The 15,818-nt window shown below is 32.9% G+C and overlaps 3 protein-coding genes across 3 annotated transcripts; 1 reads left to right on the forward strand and 2 right to left on the reverse strand.

Annotated features, from left to right (window-relative positions):
* Positions 1-621: 621 nt before the first annotated feature.
* On the reverse strand, positions 622-1,842 carry LOC119839078 (tRNA pseudouridine synthase A-like). The gene is made up of 3 exons (XM_038365270.1): positions 1,783-1,842; positions 1,296-1,554; positions 622-796 (listed from the first exon to the last, which is right to left on the reverse strand). Exons 2-3 carry the CDS (start codon positions 1,526-1,528, stop codon positions 622-624), a joined length of 408 nt encoding a protein of 135 aa, XP_038221198.1. The 5' UTR covers positions 1,529-1,554; positions 1,783-1,842.
* A 598-nt stretch (positions 1,843-2,440) lies between these two features.
* LOC119839110 (protein tipE-like) lies at positions 2,441-3,449 on the forward strand. Its single transcript, XM_038365308.1, has one exon. The coding sequence runs from the start codon at positions 2,511-2,513 to the stop codon at positions 3,189-3,191; it is 681 nt and encodes a 226-aa protein (XP_038221236.1). The 5' UTR covers positions 2,441-2,510; the 3' UTR covers positions 3,192-3,449.
* A 2,984-nt stretch (positions 3,450-6,433) lies between these two features.
* LOC119839135 (cyclin-J-like) lies at positions 6,434-15,157 on the reverse strand. Its single transcript, XM_038365343.1, has 6 exons — positions 14,744-15,157; positions 12,979-13,089; positions 9,870-10,041; positions 9,112-9,393; positions 8,246-8,402; positions 6,434-7,442 (listed from the first exon to the last, which is right to left on the reverse strand). The coding sequence occupies exons 1-6, from the start codon at positions 14,849-14,851 to the stop codon at positions 7,076-7,078; spliced, it is 1,197 nt and encodes a 398-aa protein (XP_038221271.1). The 5' UTR covers positions 14,852-15,157; the 3' UTR covers positions 6,434-7,075.
* Positions 15,158-15,818: the final 661 nt, after the last annotated feature.

Here is a 15,818-nt window from a genome sequence, read left to right on the forward strand (position 1 = left end):
AATATAAGCGGTGTTGTCTCATATGCCTCGTCAGTGCGGCATGTGTAGTAGCGCGAGGGATGTCGCACTACGTATAACCTTTTTTAATAAAAGTAATTTTTTAAAACTACCAACAATTTGTTGCTTCTTCAAGAACTACTGCCTAAGTTTTTTTGGTTTGGAAACTATATATTCCACACATTTTTATTATCTAAGTATTTGTTTATTGTGTATATTTTTTTTTAAATCTAGTTAGTTTTAAAAAGTGATCTAGATTTTTAAGTACGGTACTAAGTAACTTAAGGAATTATATCATAAAAACGAATTAAATAAGGTCACACACAATAATTATAACATACAGATATGCAAGAGTATACATAGTAATGTAGGAGAGATAAAATAATTAGCCAGAGACAGTCTTTCTCCATCATCATCTTCTTTAGTTCAACCAGTTTTTAAGATTGAATTAACTTCTAATTCTGTATTAAATACTACACACTCGTCACAGCTCAGCCCAGATATCAAGATTCCTGTACCCCAGGGTGCATTTATTCGGGACAAAAAGTATTTATACTATTCTTTATGTTATCAACGGACGAACATCCAAACAAATATACTTTCATATTTATAATATTAGTGTTATTACTTACGAAGCTTTAATGATACAACTTGTCTCGCCGCAGACACACCCTTATCTGTTCTAGAACTTCTCTGGAACTGGGCATTCTGTTGATTTACAAAGTCCTCCTCTGTAATGTACTTTGCATCTCGTAAAGCTGTTAATAGGTCTTCTTCTATTGTCTTTACTCCTGGATTTCTGTAACAAATTACTTTTACAATGCCATTGGATTGTACGGAATCTGATCGGAAATAGTTCAATTAACATTTATTGTATATTTTAAATCAAAAAGGTACATAGAAAGCAAGCTTTTACAAGGTTTATGTCATTTCAGATGAATATTTTTTTGTGTTACACATTTTAAAGGTAAAAACAGTGTCTTTATAGACACCATTTTAACTTGTATATTGATACTAAACTATTTGGATTATGTGCCCAAAATGTCTTTGTTTTGAGTTGTCCAATTGAACAGATGTGATTTTTCATAACAAATTAACTGCATTTCTTTTCTGCGGGAATGTGTAGTCCTTAGTAGAAAATTCACAAGCCGCTATCAATGGAATCAATACAATGAAATTCAGACTGCATGATTCGAACATGCAGCCAAAGTGATATCAAAGACATTATGAGTTGTGATAGAATAGAATTTTCGTTTCAGCTCAATAAAACTAAATTTTTTAAGGAAACATTTTTATACCTCTGCATTCCATAATAGTCCACGCCACAATAACCTAGCAGCATTGCCATTTTTTTCCTCTTAATACGTTCAAATGGCTGGTCACAAGTCTTTTTAGCGTCACTTTCGCCATTTTCTGTCTTGTTTTCGTTAAACTCCCACTGCCGCTTCATACGCCGCCGCTGGTGGTATCTCGTATGTTGTTTATTAACAAGCTCATCGCCTTTCTCCACACTCTCCGCCGCGACACTCATTGCTAATTGTCTAACTTGAATACGACCTTAAAAAAGTATGTAGTTTAAGTCTCCAGACAAAAAGTTATCTACAAAAGTTGTTTGAGAAGCAACACGCCACTAAAACTAGTATAATTTTTACACAAATATACAAAAATCACAGAATGCACGTGTTTACTCAAAAAAATGAATACCTGTTTTTATAAAGTTTGCATGTTTAGGGAGATTACTTCTCAGTGTATTAATAAATGTTTGAAATAATCGGACTGACATACCTAATAATTAAGCACAATTTCAGTACAATAAAATTATTTTGATTCGATAATATTCATAACCAATTCAATTCAATTTTATTTTATGAATGGCAGTGCTGTGTTGCCACAATTTTGCCAATGTCACGTTGTGGATAGTTTTACATCTGAGATTTATAAGAGGCTCAAAAGTATCCGTCAAGCGCAGATATCACAACACAAAAATGAAACACACAATATTCATAACCATTAACATGACATGATTTCAGTTTGATGACAATTGTAATGTCTTATGTCATATGTTAGCAAATCGAACTGTCGGAAAAAAAAATAGGCAAAAGTTTGGAATCTTACAGACAGAATATATTCTTTTCTCTGTGATTGTCTATAACAATTTTTTTATATAAATTCTATGCAAACATTTTTATGCAAAATGGGAATATTTATAGATAATTCTATCATATATAAAAAAAATTCAGACCCACAAAAAAGGAATATCAATTAGGATTTACTTGATATTTACGTATCTATATAACATTTATTTTGAAAATAAAATTTTACCAACAGGTGAAATAAAATACAAGAATTGTTTTATTCGATAAATTTATAAGATGTTAGATACGATAATACCGTATATAGGTACCATTGTTAAAATCTTAACTGCGCATGTTATAACTTGGCGCATGCTCTGCAATACAATGCATTTGGGACAAGGTTTTTAATTCAGCATGGGTTGACGCAGTGCTCTAAAAATGCGTGGTGGAAGTTCAGAAAGACTGGTCGTACGAGCCAAGCGTAGAAGAGGAGATACGCGCGCCAGACTCACACGATATATAACAATTTCATTGGCAGCAGTGCTCGGTGGAGGCAGTTCAGCATTACTTTTTCTTGTGCCTCTTTACGCAGACCCAGCGCTAAGCGCTTTAGCCGCTGACTTCGATCCGGTCCCTGCGGAATGCGTAACAGAGAGACGGGACGACAGGCTCGGACTCGACAACTGCACTTGGGCGTCCTGCCGAGAAGGATGCACTAGCGATGCATATAAATGTATTCAACTACATGTCAAATACAAAGCATACGCCGAGGATTGGCGTCCGGGTGTACTGTATGTAAATATAAAGGGATGTGGTTATCCGCCAGTTGTGAATTGTGAGAATTTTACACTCAACTACGGCTATGTGGGCGCCAGGTATCCATGTTTCTGGTCCCGAGCGGACACCACAGTCGTGGTGCCTAGATGGTCGAGAGGTGAGCAAGTAGCCACTGTGACGAGGACACTAGCTCTGCCGCTCTTTCTGTCTGGATGCGCGGGAATTGGTCTATGCGCTTTGCACTGCGAATGTCGACCGCGACGCAAGCGGCGACCACCGCGCAGGCCTCCGCGTCTCCCAACGCTGTCTATCGACGACACAACCGTATACCGGCTGGCCTAGCTTAGCCTTATATCAAATCTCGTCTTCAAGCACATATAGAATTGATTTTACGTGTGAAGTTACTATTATTAATTATCGTCTTTAGTTTTGCTATACGCACTATGGAATTTGATTATATCATTCAGACTCGATCGTATATGAATAGCAAACAATTTTACTGTAGGTTAAGACCTAGTTATATTTCAGTGTGAAATAATTATATTTTAATAAGAATGAGAGTTATGTTCTTTAATTGAGTTTAATAAAAACCATGAAAAGAGTAAATACTTTTATTTCAAGTTGCATCTTTAAATTTTATTCGTTGAGTACAAAACTATGGTGTCCTATTACAATCATCAATCATTTAACACGTAGTACCATCACATCAGTCTTTAAGCGATATATTATTATATCATTGCTCTAACATAGCATCTCTCCAACCATAACACAGTGTAACAGGGTTACCATATCAAATCATAAAATTAGTATAAAATAAATGACATGTGGCAACCCTGCATACATTTTTATTTTAAAAGATGGCATTAAGTACAGAAGATGCAAGTCGAAGATCGAGAAAATTTGATACGATTTGTGTAACTAACGTTTTTTTGGTCGTTTGGAAATTGCAATTCACTAAAGATTTGAAATCGTATCAAATTTTTTTAAATTACAAAAGCGTAGAGTAACAATTATATTATAATAATTTAATTTATGTATTTACGGTTTTAAGATGAAAACATTATATTACGAAATTCTCGGAACAATGGTAACTTTTAAAATTAAACTTTCTACAACAAAATCAATGACAACAAGAAATGAGAAAAAAATCGAACAATATTTTTTGCTAAGTATTAAAAATTAAAATGCCACAAGTAAAAAATCTAAAAGTACTATGAACATTTTATGAGAAATTACGTAAAACACTAACTATTCACGTACAACTGAAATTTCTTTTTTTTTTTAACAATAAATAGGGAAATTTCTAATTTTCTGTAATGCCCGTAATAACCCACACTTTGCTACATAATATTTCTTCGAAATTTACAAAAAAGTATTTTTTTTTTTACTAATCAGACATACACAAGTCGTATGATATCTCAATTATTTACATATCATCGAGTGAGCAAATAAATCGCAAAAAAGAAAGAAAAAAAAACTGTATAAAATAGAAAATTAAAATGCACAAAAATAATCCAATATCACACGATAATCGGATTTTAACATCAAAAATAAACGAACTCTGTTCACAACCATTCTGCGCAATTTATATAAATTTTAAAGTTAAGTCTAAGATATTACGATAACAGATTACATAGAAACAATTTTAAAACACTGGCAACCTCTAAAATCTCTGTATGATGAGAAAACATGTTTTTTTTTTCGAATTGTTAAGTGATAGGTAAACAAATTAGATGCGTAAAGCAATTCTTCGAATGATTTAAAGAAATAAGCGTTTTAATTTATCCTTGTTCGTTTATTTTGTAATCTTCATGAGAAGCTGCCATTTCGTAAAGTATAAATTATGAGACATATTTTATTCTACAAAACATTTTCTACTTTCGGGATCGAATATCTGATGGCTCCAATCGTAATAACTTAATGAAAACAATAAAAAACATTGTTCTAAAATTAAAACTAAACGAAAAAAAAACGAAAATTATTCTAGCATTTAACATTAAGGTGATGTTTTACAATCTGTGACATTACGGCTAAAGAATATAACAGCGCGCGCTTTTAAACTTAAATAGGAGCATTTTTATTTAATTTTAATGTGTTCTAAATTTAAATTATCCTGTAAACATTAATTGGATCTGATACTTCGAAAAAAAGGAGTTTAAACGGGCGCTGTTACAAGATGGAAGCTAGCCTAAATTATTTAATAATCAGAATATATAAAACTGACGTTTTAAATTAATACGTGATAATATTCACCTTAATATTATGAACGAGAATTTACCTATATTTACGCGAATGATCGTCAAACAGCTTTGGCAATCATAGCGTGTTCCCTGTATGAACTAATAACACTCTACAATTGATATTCATACAATAAATAAATTAAAGGTAAAAGTGGATAGAGACGGCAAACAAAAAACAAAAGACAAGAAGTTACAATAACTACATTTTAAAACTATTTACGTACTGACTTTATCCACTGAAAAAAATAATTATTATAGCAGCAATTAGTCCATACAAAGACAACACACGAACTGACATCTCATAAATTTGTCCATTTGGCAAATTCTATACTGCGTTATATTAATTCGAAACTGTTTATATAAAACTACACAATGTCCGTCCGTGTGTTAATAATATCAAGTCCACAACTTGTCAAAAGTTAAACTTTTTAAGTTCCCCGGCAAAAGATAAATTCGACAAATACAGTGTTGCCAACTATTTATAACAGGTTCTAAATAATAATGCACTTACTCATATCCTGTTTTTTTTAATAACCTTCAGGTTCTATAATCTTTGAACTATATGTAATTTAACTTATTTTTAAGCATCTCTATTTTTTTTCTTTGGCGCACTATGTTGGCAACACTGTCACATTATAATACGCGAGTTGTGAACTCAATTGGTTAATTTGTTACTACCTACCTAATTTTAAATACTTTGTATAAAACGTACTTAGGTTTTTTGATACCGTACGAAGTCTTTTAACAGCATTGCTGTGGATAATGTTTATGTTAAAAACAAACTAAACTCTAGACGAAGATCGCGATACTATGATTCACTTTATTTTTATGTTAATGATATATGCATAACTGTGAGGTGTTCCAGATATTCGTTAATCATTAGTTTAGAAATCATTTACTTTTATTCAGTTGACTTTAAAAAAAGAATTACTCTTTAAAATCTGTAACATAGGATTTTTTTACATGAAATTCAAGCCATAAATAAAGTAAATAGGTGCAATAAGTTAAAAAAATACGATATAAATAGTCCCGAGTCAGTTATCTAATTCCATATAATATGGGGCTCAGACTTCGCAATTGGCATAGCATTAATCTAAGGGCGAACGGTTAAATATCAGTTGTGATTTGTCACTGTGATTTTTCACAGCGAATTTAGGCATGTGATTTCACAGTGACTTCACTCCTGAACACACTGAATGAAGCTTATGAGCTAAAAAATACGAGATATATTAGCTCGACAAAATTGTTTGTATACCTAAAAATAGTGGAATATGATTCAACTAGATTTTTGCTATTTTTTAAAATAAATAAAGAAAAGTTGCGTGAATGAAGTAGCAATAGGTATATATATTATATAATTAAATAGTTACATAGCGTTATTATTGAACCATTCGCCCATTTCCGCCTGAAGGCGTTTCTCATTGAATACTACCATCATACAAATGAATTAATAAATGCAAAAAATTCAGTACATATCTAAAAAACACTGGTACGTCTCTTGGAATGATACTAAAATTGCAACTAGGAACTCTATGTGCATGTAAATATGTACTGAATTTGCTAAACAGGTGTGACTGGCTTGAGTTCAAACGAGGCACTTTACAATATGAACAAACTTATTGCTATATTCTTTACCTTTTAATATTGAGTACAACGCTTCTTAATTGCGATATATTGTTCAAATAAATAACATGCAAAATAAAACGCATTCTACCGTTACAATTCCGACATAGATCTTAAAAACGCTTAGCAACGCAATGTGTTCAATCATAATCAATTAAAATGATATTGCAGCGCATACTTCATAATAACATTATATTATATACCGCCTATTAATCGAAAGCAATGCCTACATTCGAAATTTGAAACTCAAACTTTCAATTTTCGATTCGAAAATTCGAATTTCATTCCAGAATATTCGATTCAGAACGCGCGCATCGCTCGCTTTTCGAACGTTCCAGAACCAGCCACACCGACTAGACGCTATCATTGAACCGCCTGAGACAGAGACACCCTGTATCTCTTTCTATCTAACTCTAATTCATTCGAATCTATATTCCGTTTCACAGCCATACTGGTAGATGGTTCTATACTCGCTTCTATCAGTCGACTAGCCCTACATAGTCTGTGGTCAGTTTGTTGCGAGATCCTATAGTAATTCAGGTTTGTCTCTGGGATTAAATACTCCGTGTTGATTGGTTGTCTGTAGTCGAGGTAGTTGGTGCAAGTTGTGGGTGGTGATGTTTGGTACTGGGGGGAAGTGGAGGGGGTGATGTTGGGTGTGGTCCTCGCGCTACTGTATCCTTGGTCCACTTCGCATTCGGTCGTGTCTCGAGATTTTATCTGCATCATCCTGTGGGTAAAAATAAGAACTTTATTAGTTGATTTATACACGGTGTTTAATTTTTTTTTATAGTAGAAGGTAGTCAGGAATTCGCTTCGTTTTTATAACCAATTTTAAGGATATCAACCGGACGGGACATCGACTTACGTCTTTTCGGCCTTTGTTCATCATGTTAACAGTGTCTAGACTTAACTTTTGTCATGACTAATAGCTTATTTACTTACTTCTATATATAGTGGATATAAAAAAAAAGATGCACAGTCAAATTAAAAACAAATTCTAAATTGAGCGCATTTCAAAATGTCTGATGTGACTCGCGGCTAGGCGGGGCTCTATAAAAATTCTCGAGAGGATTAATTTGAAAAACTATATGCATAAAGCATAATCACAATTTCGTAGCTAAAATTGGTTAGTGTTTTGATACACTTTCGAGCGTTAGTAATGTATGAGACTGTGCATCTTTTGTTTTTTTTTTGGCGCCACTATATCATGGCGCCGGCCGGTGAGGTCTGCCAGTCAGCCAATACAAAGACAATTAATCATCATCATCATCACAATTTGTGCTACGGGCACGCCCGCGCACCCACAGCTTTTATAATTATCAACATCGCCCGTACGACAGTCTAGCTCGAGCATCCCACCCCACCACTTTTATCATTATCATCATCATCATCTTAATCAAACGTGCGACAGCCTGGCACATGCATACCACTCCACCCCTTTTACCACCATCAACTGTACGACAGCCTGGCACGCGCATCCCACCCCACTACTGTCACCATCACCATCATCATTATCACCATCACCATCACCTGTGCAGCAGCCTGGCGACGGGCGCGACGGTGTCGTTCCGGCGGCCGGTGAGGTCCGCCAGCCAGCGCGGCCACGCGCACAGCCCGAGCTCTGCGCGCGCGCACGACACGCACGCGCACCCCACCTCCACGCTCTCAACCACTTTGAGACGCACGTCTGATAACGAAAATGTATAATAAATTAATTCTAGATTGTCATGTATTATTAATTGCATGTATGTAGATGGGAAATATACATAAAACTAGCTGATCGCCCCGGCTTCGCCCGTGGTATATACGAGTATACAGCTTATGTCACTCAGTGAAGTTGTAGCTTTATTTTCTAATGGTGAAAGAATTTTTAAAATCGGTCCAGTGGTTTTTGAGTACAACCATTACAAACAAACAAAAATACAAATTCTTCCTCTTTGTAATATTAAATCATGTAGATAACGATTTAAGCAAATTTTAAAATAATTTATTATCCAGCTATAAAATATTTTGTTCATGGCATTTCAGCTTTTGCTTTTTTTTAATATGCATGGACCACAGATGGAAAATATGGTTAAAATTAGTATTTAATTGTTCTATTAATCTTTTAAAAGCACATACTCATATGTATCTGATCAACGATTTGATTGTATTCGTTACTACTTGCTGCTACTTTGTAAAATACTAATTTATAAAAGCAATAATTAAGTGTTTACATTACACAAAGTTTCCTATGTACTGGCATAATAATAATTTTCAATAGACGCAAGACACTCTGATATTGGAATTACATTTAAAAAACATGAACAACAGAATAATTTAAATTTGGCCAACATTTGTTACAATCGAACGGAAGCACAATTTTCAAACCAAAACCGCCCAGAGAAACAACTCACCGGACAGCGTCAGATCCAGATACGCCTCCAGCAACTTGGCCCCATCCCGCCTGAAGCGCCTCACAAACTTCGGGTGCCGCGTGGTCAGATCCGCGTCGGTGACCACGTACTGCGCCAGCAGGGCCGCGAAAGTCACGGGCGTGGGCGCTAACAGCCGCCAGCGGACGTGCTGTCCGACCATCCACTCCAACTGCCGGAACGTCTTGCCGCACAGCTGTACGCCGCTAATCTTGGCCAACGTTTTCAGGGTCGGCGCTCTGCTGAGCTTCTCTTCGCTCTTTGCTGTGGAATGTATGGAGATTATTTGTATATGTATGTATATATCTATTGTTTGTTACTTTAATATAGCGTATTTAGGATCATTATATAAACAAATAGAACATTCGCAGAACAAATAATTTGATACAAAAAAATCGCAGTGATTGCCCCTTATTATTTATGGACTTTTAATCGTTAAAAGAAGAGGCATTTTTGTGATTTTTTTCTATCCTTTAAGTTTCTGCTTTTAGCTGCAGTGGCTAAAAGGCATTTTAGAACACGCTTTTAACTCATGTCTCCTTAACAAACATCTGCTTTCACAAAAAAACGACCAGGACACCACAAACTTGCAAGAGTATGTCCATGAACAGATCCAATTACGCAATCACGCTAAAGTGATCTAGATGCTATCCACCTAACTATGTCTTAACTATTTCCTTCACATCCAAAACATTCACATTCACAAATGATCACATTAAAAGTACCGGGAGACCACAAACCTGCAAGAGATAAGCACGCGAGCGCCACATGTGTGAGTCTGTCCGCTCTGAGTCTGTGTGCGTCCATGAATAGGTCCAATTGTGCTACCGCTGAGTGCAATGTCGCTAATGAGAGACCTAGCTTCTTCGATACATCACGTAGCTGTTGCACGAGGGCGCCTCTGAATTCGAGCTGTAAATTATAAATATTATTAAAACTAGCTGTCCGCACCGGCTTCGCCCGTGGTACATATAAAGCCTAAATTCTCCCTCAATACTTTTATTGTAGGGCATCTAAAACTGAAAGAATTCAAAACGGACCAGTAGTTCCTGAGATTAGCACATTCAAACAAACAAACGAACAAACTCTTCAGCTTTATAATATATAGCTATCCAGTTGAATATCTGAATTATTGCGATTAGAGTTATATATTTGAGTTTAAATAATAACAAACGAACTAACTAACCCTTCAGCTTTATAGGTATACTGGTTTGGATGTTTCAATAAAGATATGTTACGGAACCCTATTTTTTTCTAAAATAAAATATAGTCTATGTTACTCGTGGATAATGTAGCTTTCGAATGGTGAAAGAATTTTTAAAATCGGTCCAGTAGTTTTTGAGCCTATTCATTACAACCAAACAAACAAAGTTTTCCTCTTTATAATATTAGTGTGGATAATAATTATAGATAAATAAATCAACACATAATTTCAATTCGTCGTCATTTTCCACTGTTGAGTTGATACATCAATTCAGATTTTTTAACTGAAGTTATTTGTCATTGAAATGTAATATTCTTTGAATTTTTTAATTCTATTCACAGGTCATTCAACTTACAACTTTCCTTTTCACTGGCTGGACTTGATATGGGTAATATTAAAACTTATATTATTTTAATTGTGCAATTTTGCAGTGCACATTTTAAACCGACTTTGCTAAAAGTGATGCAAGGTTATTTGTGGTAAATTTTTTCTTTCAATGTCCGAAGTCGTTACTTAGTCAACAATTAACTTTAGGGCTGTGCTTAAAATATTTTATATAACTTATTATAATATCATTATTTGTTTAAGCCCTGAGATAATAACGAAATTTTATGTGATATATAATATGTTATTCTATCTATGATCGGATATTTAAAAGATATTTTTTTATGTTTTCATGATTACATTATTCATGGACGAAAATAAATTTAAAACCTGATCGATAAGAATCATTCACGGGTTGTATTGTTAAAAAAAAGGATGAAAATACTTTTCAAAATGTTAATTTAATGTGAAGATATTTTATGTTTGTTTGTTACAAAAACCTAGTCATATGGCTTATTCTCAGAGAATAAACAGTCTGTAGCTCACGGCATATCGATTTACGAGTTACGAAGGAACTAAACCGCAAGCACTTAATATTATAGGTATTAAAAATGAGAGCAAGATCATTACATCTCGTGCCTCGGGCAACGCTGACGCGATGTCTAAATCGATTTAAATATGATGCAATTTAGGACTTTAATTGCAATTATATTGAACACTTATTGCACCATACATATGCTATTGTATTTATTGTCCAACTAGCTGCGCCCCGCGGTTTCACCCTCGTAAGTCTACATACAAAATTTCATTGCAATTGGTTCAGTAGCTTTTGCGTAAAAGAGTAACAAACAAACACACACACACATCCTTACAAACTTTCGCATTTGTAATATTAGTAGGACTATCCTTCCTGGATAGTCTAAAATATAAGTCATTCGTTCCCAACAGATTAAATAAGATAAGCCTAAATTATACATCTTCATTTAAGTCATATAAAGTTGAAAATTTCTTACTTAAATTGTGAATGAAATAATAATTTCTCTGTTGCAGTTGTTACCTCTACTTCATTTAATTTCATATTTTGTTTTAATACTGAAAATGCATTGCGGCTCTAGACAAGCAAATTTCACAAGTAAAATGTCATTTGAGCCCACTGACACAATGTTATGCAAGAAGCAATGTATCGGATTATTGCACAAGTATTTCCTAAATGTTAAAATATTGTATAAATTATGTACAATGGTAATTAAAGATGAAATATATGGACACAGTTAAAATCAACGACGTCATAGTATTTAGTCTCAAGTATGACGTCATATATTGAAGCAGAAAGAATATAATATAGCATAGGTTTATAACCAAAGGCTGCGCCGGTGTGCTCAAACTGATTTCCAACTTTTTACTCTCATTTTATTCCAGATTCAAACTACGGGGCAAAGCTATGTAATGTAAGAAGTACTCACAACTATTCCCTATTTTAGTATTTGATTTTTTCCCTACCTTTCAGCCCACAGTTCGACACTGCAGTCAAGAGATATTCTCATGGGAATGAAACACTTCACCATGATTAAAAGTAGCCTATATAAATCACTTTCAAGCCTCCCAATTATTTCCAGCCACAAAAGTCATATTACTTAATTAATGCATTTGCAATGTGGAAGAAATAAAATCCAAAATTACATATAAACAATAAATGGAATTGAAATAGAAGGACAATATATTTCCACTAACCTAACCGAGAGACTGCAAGATTTCATCAAATATCCGTGTCTATCAAACAACTGTACAGATTATCAGTTTTCCAGTTGCAAATGGCTGATAAACTCTATATTTTTTTTAAATAAATTACTAGCATTAATTACTTTGCTAGCTTGAACCTTGTTTACCTAAAATGTTTCTTTTGTTTACATCTTAGTTTCTTTTTAATCTGTTTTGAATCAAATTCAAAATTAATTACTCACATAAATTGAAAGATTTTAATGAAAGAATGACAATTTGAAAAATCCTACCTTTGTGTATTTTCACGTTAAATTAGATTGTATTCAGATTAAACATAATTTGTAGATAAGAATAAGGATTTAACAAGGTCTTCATACATAATTAGTGTAAATAAATCATATTTATAAATATTAAGCAACTCACAACAAAAACAATCACCAACATTTCTGTGGAGGGTGATGCCTTCAGATTCTAATCAAATAACAAAAATTGTTGTTGTCTAGTGACACAGCAAATTTTATAACTTAAGAAAGGACAAACTGCATGTGTTGATAACCTTTTGTTTTTGGGAATATCGGTGGAAAAAATAAATTCATACATACCTGTGGTGATTGCAAGTGTATAACAGGTTTCTGTGCATCTTGTTCTAATAGATTCTTCCAAATGTCATCTCTGTATTCACAGTGAAATTCATCATCTGGGTCCAGGAGAGTCTGCAAATTTACATTGTTATAATTGATACTTTTGCAATTGCAGATAGAATTATAATTATTTAAATGATACTAAAGAAGGTTTATGATAATTTAAATAGATAGAACTAGAATATATACTAGAATATAGAATTTTAACTGTACTGGTGTAAATCAAATGTTAAATAATAAATATGCTGTTTCTATCCACCTTTCAAATGAGAAAAGCAGGGGGTACTATGTTTATCTTTATGTATTATATTTTTAACACACTTTTACAAGCTTATCTGTATGTTTGTATGTCACCTCATTGAGATTTGATTTTGATCCACATTAAAAAAAAACAGATATAATTCAAACTTTGTACAATTATTGAGAATTATTGTTTGTGACTAAACAATAATTTCAAAGTTTATCTTATTACTAGCTGCACCCGGCAAACGCTGTTCTGCCTTACTCTTATCGTTTAGTGGTATGAAAAATAGATGTTAGCCGATTCTCAGACCTACCCAATATGCTTACCAAATTTCAGAGGAATCGGTCAAGCCGTTTCGGAGGAGTATAGAGACTAACATTGTGACACGAGAATTTTATATATAAGATTCTGATTAATCCTGGCAGGATTAAATAATTTCTTACCTTTCAAATATTCTGTATAAGAGCAAGATAGACGATTTAGTTGATTCTACCTTCAATTTTTTTTATTTGTTTTTTTTTTTTACTACTACTTCTTTTATTATTCACTTAAATGTTTGACATTGTTATTAATGTCATGACAATCAATCATTATACATAGTTCATTTAAAGCAGTATAATGTTTAATTTGTCACTATTCAGAAATCCCTACTAATATTATAAATAATGTATTTGTATGGATTTTTTGTTCACAAAAATATGTAAATCCATGGAACCAATTGGGATTAAAATAAGCATAGAGATAAATTGTGACCAGAAATATAATATTTTTAATGCCGATAATCCAGTGGGAACAGGATTTAGGTGGATTATTTGACTATGCAGACAAAACCACGTCCAAAGGCTAGCCATATATTACAGAAAGTTAATAATATGAGGTTATACCACATATTACTCAAAATTATATTTTATAACTTATTCAAATTCAACTATATGAAATACAAAATTTTGAAAAATTTCTTTTTACAAAAATTTAACAACTTTTCTACTGTTTGTTTAAATTTAATTTCACACACTTTTAAGAAGTTTCATAATATTGCATTATGATGCAATGAAACAGCAACAATCTATGCATGTATTGTTGCATATATTATGTATGCAATTACATGTTATCTTTTATAAGTATGGTGGAATTTGTTTACATGTTGTATGATGTTTGAAAACACTTTATTAATTATTAGCATGACAAATAATATGTCTCTTTATTTTACAACTCGGAACATATTATAAATTTTTAATATTATACACATGTATCAAAATTTTAATTTGTCAATAGCTACAGTACAATTACGTTACATTAAAGATTTACAGAATCATGAATTGCAGTTGTGAACCTATTTTATTGATATTGTAATGAATACACAATATATTAGTGATATGAATAGAAATTATTCATACATCTATACATTTTATTGTATATTTATCGACGAATTTCAGCTAGTTTATCATATAAATTTACATTTTATAGTGAGAATTAACTTACATTTGATTCGTACTTGACTTCCGAAACATCTGGTTTAGGACAGTTGTCGCTTGTTGCGTGGCTCCTTACGCTGGACAAATTTAATTTAGACATGTTCAAGGACTCCATTCCGCGAGCAAAATGCGATCGAGATCAGTAACTTTATTAAATATAATGAACAAAATTAACACGTAGCTAAAATCTTGACAGTCACCACGTGGAAACAAACGTCAAAATATCTTTTGTAACTCATATATTCGTGAGCATTTCTTGTAATTGGCTTCTTAATTTTGTTGTTCACATTTTATTTAATAATGAATAAATAATCATCAATTCAAACACAAAATGCTATAGACACGAAGCTTAGAACATTTTGACGCTGCATTCAAAGATACGATACATTCCACACTAGATTCAAATGCGAAATGAAGTTTCTTGACATTTTCTGTTTTCAGATTCTAATGATTTGACACATTTTTGATTTTTGACAAATACTATAAAAGACCACAGATTAGTATAGACGCATAAAATACATACAAGAAAGTAATTTCTTTGCTTAACTAAAGTGACGATCCGATGATGTTCATTGCTTTTGCATTTTTTTTTTTCTTTTATTGGCGATTACGACTATTAATCAATGTTAAATCAAATTGCTTAATCACCCAGTTGAAGTCTTATGATAAAATATGTAAAATGTCTTAGGTAAGTCACGAATCACGCTTGTTTTAAAAAAAAATCTGAAGGTTAACATTAAAATATATGGTAATGCATATTATATTAATCCCTGGTCGTCTCACTGTCACCAGCCACAAATATATAATATTCTTTAAAATACTTTGTGAAAAAAAGACAAACAGGAAACGTCAAACATATTTCTTCATTTATAGTTACCGATATAAGTTAATCACCGATACAATGTTAAAGGTAAAAAATAAAACAACAAAATACATACTCATTAAAATCTTGAGTTAATACTTTGGTTCAAATAATATTTTTCACTTTAACTGTCTTACCTTACTACATGGTATAAAACAAAGTCGCTTTCTTCCTATGTACGCTTAAATCTTTAAAACTAGGCAACGGATTTTGATGTGTT

Source organism: Zerene cesonia, unplaced genomic scaffold, assembly GCF_012273895.1.
Source record: "Zerene cesonia ecotype Mississippi unplaced genomic scaffold, Zerene_cesonia_1.1 Zces_u008, whole genome shotgun sequence".
In the NCBI taxonomy this organism is placed as follows: Eukaryota; Metazoa; Arthropoda; class Insecta; order Lepidoptera; family Pieridae; genus Zerene; species Zerene cesonia.